Source organism: Cynoglossus semilaevis, chromosome 11 (assembly GCF_000523025.1).
Source record: "Cynoglossus semilaevis isolate Cse_v1.0 chromosome 11, Cse_v1.0, whole genome shotgun sequence".
In the NCBI taxonomy this organism is placed as follows: Eukaryota; Metazoa; Chordata; class Actinopteri; order Pleuronectiformes; family Cynoglossidae; genus Cynoglossus; species Cynoglossus semilaevis.
Window position 1 is genome coordinate 3,155,316 of NC_024317.1, and position 9,581 is coordinate 3,164,896.

Below are 9,581 nucleotides of genomic sequence, written 5' to 3' on the forward strand. Positions count from 1 at the left end.
CTCCTCCAGGGGCCTTCCCTTGCCTCAAAGCACTGTGGGCTTGCAGCCCAGTGATTAGCAGTTGCTCCGAACCAAGAGCTCAGGGACGGACGCCCACTTTACTGCGCCGCTCCTGTCAGACGTGTCTGGCTTTTGCAAACATGCATCTGTTGTTTGAAATGTTTTTGTTTTGTTTGTTTTTTACCCCCTGTTCCAGAAAATAGCAATCCTGCCATACACGTCAAAAAAAAAGAAAGAAAAGAAAACATTTTACAAAATAAGGGACTTTTTTAAAAAACACCAGCTCTGAGATTGAAAAATAGGTCACACGCAGAGCGAAGCAGTGTGAGCCCTTCCCTGCAAGAAACCATGAGCGACTGAAGATTTATTCCCTGAGAATTCCCAGCTCTTTTACTCACTCTGGTTTATTCGATGTTAAGAGACCCCGCTATGATCCATTTGGGGGCGCTGGGTGCCGTAAAGGTCTAGAAAACGGCCTGAATGATTGTTTTTCTGTGAGCACAACATCAACAAAATAATCGACACAAATTCTTCTTCTTCTTCGGCAAAATGGATAACCAACAGCTCCGAAACTGGTCATTTGTTTTGTTACCTTCGCTAAAAATATATACAAGTCATTTCACCATCTGTAGGATTTCCAAATAAATATTATTTGGACCGTGTTCCACTTCCTAACAGACGGTCGTTGGTTTGACATCCTTTTGAAATTGACTGACCCAGTTCTGGCTGCGCTGCTCTGGGTTTTTACGATTTTTGTAAAATGTTCCCGCGCCGCGAGCGTCGAGTTACTGAGCGTAAACATGTGAGACTCTTTCATGGAATCGTTAACGTCACTGATTTATTGGGAGAACTCAGCAGTTATGACAGGTTAACCGTTTCACCAACGCTTTGAACCGAGACTCTGAAGCAGAGCTTTTCAACAGACTTAATCAGAGCTGATTAGAGATTGTCGGCCGTTCGTTTGTGAAGGAAAATAAGAGACACATCCAGCCGGGACTCAGGGAAAGCCGAGCACTTCAGGATCATGCGGGGGATTTGCCTGGCAACAACTACAAAGACACAACTGCCCTAATTACAAGAGGGCAAGTTAAACCTTTAATGTCGCCGCTTGACAACAGCTTGTCGCTTTCAAACAAGCCAAAAAAAAAAACGTGCTGGGCTTTTATTTAAAAAATACTGTAGAACTTCCTCCTGTCTCGGGGAGGGAACAGGTTTCCTCCAGACATACGGTGGAACCTCGAGATACGAGTAATAATTTGAGATACGAGCACGCTAACAGACACTGACGCTAGGTGGCCGAGCACTCTGATTTATCTGGACTTATCTTTATCTCACTCGTTCACTTTACGTGTTCAATGACTTCCCTAAGCATCGCTTCTATTATCTACGTGATTTTCTCTCTATTTTGTGCGTTATTCGGTGATGAGTCCTAAGAAAGTGAGCTGTAAGGACGGTAGAGGGTCAACAAATATGAGCGTAGTGACCGCATGAGTGATCTAGTACACATGTATGATCGCAGTACATCCACAAAATTTCATTTTTTTCTGTTACTTCTTATGTGAAAACATGACTCAAGCTCGGTCCTGAAACGGATTATCCTCGTATCTCGAGGTTCCACTGTATTTTTTTTAGCGATGTTCATTTTTCTATCTTTTCCGGTGCAAAGAAGATTTTCAAAACACACAAAAAAAGAAGTTACTGCACTAATGCATACATTACAAAGTGCACTCCTCCTTCTGAAGTCAGACCAGGACACCAGCTGATCCACTGGTGCAGCATTTTACTGCAAGGTTGCTGTTTGAGAGGAGCACGTGACGTCTTGACGCAACCAGTATCGGAGTGCAGTAAATGAGAGGGATGTTCTGCAGAGAGGAGAATCCAGGCTGCCAGAGGAGGAGGGAGTGAGGGGGGGAGGGAGGGAGGGGGCAGGAGGGGAATGGAGATGTATCATCTCTCTGCAGGACAATAAAATTAAAATATGACCCTCACATATAATGGCGTCTAATGAAGAGTGTGGCTTATCTGTTTATAATTACATGCTTATTAATACATTAAAGTGTTTCAGTGACGCATTAAGAAGCACAGACTCAGCTCTGGGCTTTGGGAAATCAGTGTGTTAAAAAAAAAATAATGTCGATGTCATGGGGACTAATGCAGCGCTCTCACCACCAGGTGATACAGCAAAAAACATAGATAGTCATTTAGCTAACTTTTTAATTTTTTTTTAAATGAGACTTTTTATTTTGTATTACAAATATATTTTCATTTAAAATATATTTATTTTCTCAAATGAGTTTTACTAACCTGAAGTTTACTATGACAACAGTTTTCCTACAAATAAATTGTTTTTTTAAAAAAATTCAATACATCGCCGTGCCTTTAGTATCGCAATATATTGTAATTGTATCGCGATATCGATACGTATTGTATCACCAAGTTTTTTGACTAATTTTTTCTACTCACTTTCTGTGCATGGATTTTGGGGGGGTTATTCTTGGGATTTTCAGTTTAAACACTTTACAGTTACATCATCATCTGAACAGACAAACTCTGGAGCAGATTGAATGGATCGTCCACACATCGTCATGTTTCCTCCCCGGCAACCATTCACAATCACATTCACACCTATGGTCAATTAGAGTGAATAACTGACCTAATCCTGCCTGTTTTTAAGTTGTGATAATAAGCGAAAACTTCTGTGTCGTGCGTCTCTATCTGGACTTGTCTCTCATTATCCCAGACTGCATGTGTACTCAGAGATAAGAACCAGAAGCAGCAGCCAATCAATGGCTGAGCATAGGTGGAACTGATAGACGGAGCTAAAGCAGGATAACAGCTGTCACTCCATACACGGCACCTCACTCCTAATCCTCCCTCCTAATTATCTAATGCTCCGGGCGTCGCTCCGTCAAACGCGTGAGCCTGAGCAGCAGCAGCTTCAACCCAACCTTCTGTTTATTTAAGTCTCCCAAAGTGAAGAAAACCTCAGACACACATCACAAGAAGACTTTTTTCCCCTCCCTGTTGCTCTAGCAGAAGATGAAACATCATCCATAGCTCCCTCATCACTCTCTAGCATCGATTTCCTCTCCGGTGTTCGTACCCTCATCGCATGGCAACGTTACCGGAGAGCGACGCCTCGGGAAGCTGCAAACATGAGCCTCAACTGGGAACGTGCCTCTTCAGACTCAGGCCGTCCATCTTTCTCCGTATCCATCATCCACCTCGGCTCGGAGGTGTCTCCATGGCAACATGGGTGTGACCCGGTCCCTGGAGAGCTGCTCATTGGAAGAGGGGTGGAGGCTGATGGATGTGCTGAAGTGGCAGCTGTGAGCAGAGACGTATGTACGTGTGTGTTGTGTAGAATAAGGTGAAGGTAAAGAATGACTAAAGGAGTTGGTTTATTTAGCATCTCACCATACATACACTGAACAGTACCACAGGGTCTGACATTAGATTGAGGGGTCACTGACTGTAGACGCTGTAAACCGTTCAGTACGACATAAAAAAGAAAATCAGAGATTTACCTTCAGGGCTTTCTTCTGTGATGGGGTAAAAAGACAATGAATTATTTATTTGTTTATGGTCCATAAAGTGCAGCTAATGGGTAAAAGGAAAACAGACCTTTAATATGAAAATGATCACACTTTAAGGTTTTTCCAAATCAATAAAATTGGAGGAAAATTGTGTTGTTGTTTTTTTTTGGTTTTTTTTTTTTTTGTTTGATTCGCTGAAATCTGATGATTAAACACAGACGAACAGACAGTTCTGTAAAAGTTGTTGACACTCCCTGAAATCTAACCTCTGATTGGATTGTTGACTACAGGTTAAAAAAAAAAGATTATTCAGATTATTTTAACCAGGTAGTTGGTTCGTAGCTCCATAAAAATTTGGTACCGGGCCTCAGTGGGATACGGTAAAAAAAAAAGTACTTCAGTTTTAGTAATTTATTTCAGTCTTAAAAAATCCAGTCATATCCCTTTACTTTTTTCATTCAAAGATAATCTGTCAATGTTTCAAACCAACAGGTCAAAGGTCATTCAGACTCTGATACTAAGAGAAGAAAGTCTGAAAGACGTTTTATTTTGAAAATTTAATGATCCAACAATGAGGTGTGGTTGAAGGAATAAGAAGAACATTTGACTGACACTGACATTGACACTGACTGAGTAGGAATCACTGACACTGACACTGAGTCACTGAGTCACTGACACTGAGTCACTGGTGCAGCACAGACAACTTCACTCATGACTTCACCCAGTGTTTTTCCTCTTGTGAAGTTATTTTTGAACAACGGCTCTGTTTAATCTGTTTCTAAGGACGCTTTCACTCAACAGGAAGTGCTTTTATGCAGACTTGGTTTTATCGACTTCTGCTGTGATTCACTGTACGTCCACACGGTGTTGGGCAATGACTCTCTGTCTTAATTTACCAAAAATGAAATTTTAACAATTTTGATAATCGACCGCGGTATCTCACTGTTCAGATTTTACAAATAGTTCAACCAGTAGATCACAGCCAGGCTTCAGTGAAGGCCCGCTGTACGTGAGGGTGAAACGAAAGTACAACAGTGAGATAGAAAGACAGAAAGGTGAGCAGAACATTTAATGAGCAGGTTTCCAGTGTCAGCTCTGTAACTGGGTTAAAGTCTGACAACAGTGCATTACTGAAGTTGAAACACAATCACAGCACTGCAGGCCTCACTTCTCCAGACACTGCTGATTAAGATTCTTTCAGCACAAACAACTGGATGTAATGAGACGTGAATGGTCCAGTTCACTGACTGACACCAAATAAATCCAGAGAATGAAACACTTTTTCTCTTTACTTTTTCTCTCTTCTCTGTCCACTTATTCTGGAGCCAGGCCCGGGACAAACGGAGCGATTCAAGACGGGATAAAATGATACATTGTGCCGGGAAAAACCAGCCTTTTGTGAAAAGCTGATTATCTGTGTAAATCCTGTGAAGTCGACACAACTGTGTCTCAATTTACAACAAGACGACTGTGTTCACAACAGTCCGTTTACACAATAAAAAACTAAGTCTATGTTTCTACTATATACTGTATATATAATTATTTAATATTTTCTGTTTAAACACCCATTTAAAGAAGTCATTTTTTTCGATTACATTTTACCAAGTCGACAAAAACTGTTCCTCATATCAAAGCCCAAACATTTGCATGTGTGACTCTATTTAAGCAGATCACATGACTCTTTGTTTTCCTGCTGCAACAAAAACAAATCACATAAACACTGTGTCGTTTGTCCAACAGGACAGGACACTCTACCACTGCTACAGCTACTGACGGATGTTGTTTTAAAAAACTTTTTTTTTCAAGGTACAAAATATATGTGCATCATATTTAAGACAAACTCCAATCACATTTACAAAACAACTGCAGAATAACACAAAAGGGCAAAGTCTTTAAAGACTTTAAAGCACCAACCATCAGGTTAAAAATATGGCCCACTCCAAGTACTTTTCTACCACACCCCAATTATGAAAGAAGAAAAAAACAAATATCCTAATGACTAATGACACAAACAAACTCATCTTGAACAGTTCCCAAACATTTTTGTTTTTTTTTCCTAAATGTTCTCTCTCTCTCTCAGCAGCGCGTTGACGTTCAAGCTGGCAGCAGAAAGAGGCGGTGACTCAGCGCTGCTGTTTCATCAACTCCCAGAGAGTCTGTTTGAGCACGGCTTTATGCTGCTTAGCAAATCACCAATCACACAAACAGGTAACCAAGGAGCTGCACTATTCTCTAGAGACGAACAGCGTGAACCAAGAACAGCATCGAGTTTCAGAAACACACAAAACTGTAGAATTATTTAAAGAAATAAAAAGATCGCAGGTTGATTTTTTTTATATTTAAATATCACTTATCATCAATGGTCTGTTCACTGGCTGATTCATAATCATGAACATTTTGGGAATTAAACTCCAAACTGTTAAACTATGTTCATTTATAATAATGTCCAGAAATGACACGAGTGCCAACGGATCAGTCTGCCAGAAAATGAAAGTGCTGCAAAAAAAAAAAACCCACTCCACTCTGAGTCTAACTAATCAGTGATTCATTGCAGGGTGTGGGATCAGGAAGGCAGCCAAGAGAACCTGCTGTCTCTCAGGTCAAAGTGCAGAGCAGCAAACGTGACATAAACACAGGGACTAATTCAATAAAACGGACAAACGAAGCCCATCGTGAGTGTGTGAGTGTGTGTGAGTGTGTCTTTGCACTTACTAATAGGATTCAGAGGTCAGGGGTTTTTGTGTTGCGTCCTGTAGCAATCTGTGGTTTGGCTGATTCACAGTGTGTTAAGATCAGGGAGACTTTTTTTTTATCCTAATAAATGTTTTGCACATAAACACATCTCCATGTAGACGGATATTATTTTGGCCACACAAACAGGCAAATTTAAATAATCTGGAGCCGGATCTTCAGATCCCGGAGCTGGACCTTCAGATCCTGGATCCCTACTGTATCCTCAGTTCCGGTGCTGATTTTCAACCTGTCACTTCACAGTGTGAGGCAGAACTGCCGATGACACGGTTCTTACAGTAGCTCCACATCAGAGTCCAAACTCCTCAGTCAGTCTCTCTGTGTTCAGACCATGAACAGTCCTTTGACATGCTAATGCAAAGACCTGCCAACTGAGCTAACTGGATCAGATGAACACCATCTCCGGGGGTCCTTCAGAGACCAAGGCTTCGGCCAGCAGCTTCGAGGGCTATTAAAGATTGAACACTAGCAGCGGAGGAAATGTTTGTGACTGACAAACATCACTGTGCAGCTTCTACACGTCGCACAGCTACAGGCTCCATTTTTCCTTTGTTGTTAACAGAGTGTGTTTTGTTTTTCCTCTGCCATCCATCTATTGGAGCACATAAAGGAGCAGCCGTGCATTCTTGTTATGACCCAATCAATGACAGACTGAGGACGTGGCCCCCTCGGTGATGAACACATTAACCATGGGGCGATAACTCAGACGTAGACAGGTGCAATTTCCTGTCTGAATTTCATTACGATTAACTCCCTGGCTGGTTGTGGCCATAACACAGTTCATGATGGAAGGCTGATCAGGATGGTGGCTGTAGGGGGCAGCACTCTCTTTGTCTACAAACACAACAGCTACACAACTTGTGCGATGAAGATGCTTCTACAGTGGAGGACTAAGAGGCAGCAAACGCATCGTGGATCTATGGAACTGCACCTTTTTTTTCTATGACACACTTGGATCTAAACCCAACAAGGGTTGCCTGAATTACCAACATGTGACTCAGGGGGCAGTAATCAGATGAAAACACTGTTCAGTAGATCGGAACTCAATTCTCTAAAGTTTGAAAAAGACTCATTTACTCCAACTGTAGAGAGAGTGACAGCAAACACATCTTTGGAATGTTTATTGGATCCCCACTCCCCCCCGACCATATCTGGAAGTTTGCCATGAACTTGGGATCATTTCCGTGTCATTTATCCTAATCATTTCCGTGTTGTCATTTATCCTAAAGTAATTACATTTTGATCACATGTATTTCAAATTCCATAATTTTCCAGCTTATTCTGGTAAAGAATCACTGGATGAGCTGGAGCCAATCACAGGTCTCATACAAAAGGACAACCAGTAACTTTCTTGCATTTGTACACATGGTACGATGCAGTGGTAAAATGGTAAATGTGACCCACATGGTCTCCATGGTCTCCATGGCCCATGTGGGTGCAAAGCTAACAGTACTGATGGATTGAAAGGTCAAATGTTAGCTTCAGAACAACACCAGTGCTTTATTTACACATCAATGGACTCCAACTGGTTTGTTGACCTGACCCGCCCGTACCCATGTAGCCCACATACACCCCAAATGGACAGGCAGGGGGTTGGGTTGTTTTTTTTTCAAACAAAAATAGAAAGAAACTGAATCAGAATCAAGACAAAAAAAGCGATCAGTTGACTTCTCACCAACCACTAGTTCTGGTTCTGGTTCTGGAGGTCGCCCACCGAGACTGGACCGGACGCCAAATTTTAAAACCCAAAACTCAGGAAGTCAAACACCGGCCTCAGAATCGTCAAAGAACGACCTGACATCATATCAGTCTCTATACGTCCATTCCACCCTGCACTGACTTCAACAGATGCTGGGATCGTTCTACCTGGCAACAAAGCATACATGCAGCACCAGGATCCTGACCACAATACGGCAAATCAGCATTCAGCACAAGTGTTGGTGGACTCAAGGGGAAGAGGCTGTGCAACAATTGCACAAAAGAAAAAAATATAACGGAAAAAATATATATATACTGCATGTTGTATTTGTCATTCCCGCTTCTAGTACTCGCGTGTATTTCTTTCAGTGTATATACGGGGGTCTTCCACACAGAGCAGGAGACTGAACTGCAGCAGCTGATAGAAGCGGCTCCAGGTCGGCCGGGCTTCGACGCAGAGACAATGCACACACACACACCAGACCGTACCGCACCTTTCACTTGGGTCTCGTAGTCTGCGATGATCTCCTTGTCCTTCTTGTATCTGGTGGATGACATGTTTCCTCCGCGTTCAGGCTCAGAGTCCGGTTCCGGTGAGCACCGACTTTCCTCCGGTGATGATCCGCGCTCGTCTGCAGCCCGTGTTCCTTCCTTCTTCCTTCCCCAGTTAGGGGCCGTGCATCGGGCAGAACAAAAGCTCAAAGGTCGAGTTGGAAAAACGGGAGAAATCAGTGCAGGGTTAGGGTTCCAGCAACAGTCGGATTCAGCTGCATTCTTCTCGGGGTTTTCTCCTTCGCTTCTCCCGGCGGTGTGACAGAGGAACCGCGGTTCCGATCCCGGTACCACCGTCTCAGACAGAGACACAAAGACACCAGCGAGCTGAGGATCGAACTACAGCCTGGTACAGAGGAGCAGCTCCAGTCTCCTCCAGTCTCCTCACACACTGCTCCACCAGACCGAGCTGCTTTGGAGAAGATGAACACACGCACGAACACGCACGCGCACGAACACAGTTTTCACTGTGACCTGTGACTCTGCAGGGAGACGGGAATTCAAGAAGCAGTCACGTGACTCATCATATTGTCCAAAGCGAGCAGTCCTCGGTTCTTGTCACGCGCACATGCACGCGCACGTCATAATAATTATTAAAAAAACGACTCCCGCCTTTAAGTGTCACGTGAAGGAATCGCCTGCAATTCCTTGACAGGACAAGGTGTCCTATGGAATGTTCTGCTGTGTGGATTAGCAGGGATGCTAACTGTCTGATCGATCTGTTTGTTTTCCTGTTTTCACACGTGACCAAAACATTATGACCTGGAAATATAATAAAAATAAATAAAAAAACGAGTTCTAAAATTCTGCAAAACAGATGTTTTGCAGAATTGCAGAAAGTTGTTTTTTGTTTGTTTAATATCACACATGCAGTATATGTTATTAAATTAAAATATTAACCAAACTTGATTTGAAACCTGGTAAATCTACAAAGGTTTTCGTTCTCTTCCCATCTGTGCCTTGAAATCATCGAAACTGAGAAGAAGAAGAAGAAGAAAAAGGAAATGAAGCAGATTTTGACCTGTTAAAGTCAAAGAAATCCCC

At 42.6% G+C, this 9,581-nt stretch overlaps 1 protein-coding gene across 1 annotated transcript in view; it reads right to left on the reverse strand.

Moving 5' to 3' along the window:
• The window catches only part of srgap3 (SLIT-ROBO Rho GTPase activating protein 3), a 42,656-nt gene extending 33,357 nt beyond the window's left edge, over window positions 1-9,299 (reverse strand). Inside the window, 1 exon segment of the mRNA XM_017036738.2 lies at window positions 8,480-9,299. Coding sequence (XP_016892227.1) covers window positions 8,480-8,543 — 64 coding nt within the window. The 5' untranslated portion in view covers window positions 8,544-9,299.
• Window positions 9,300-9,581: the final 282 nt, after the last annotated feature.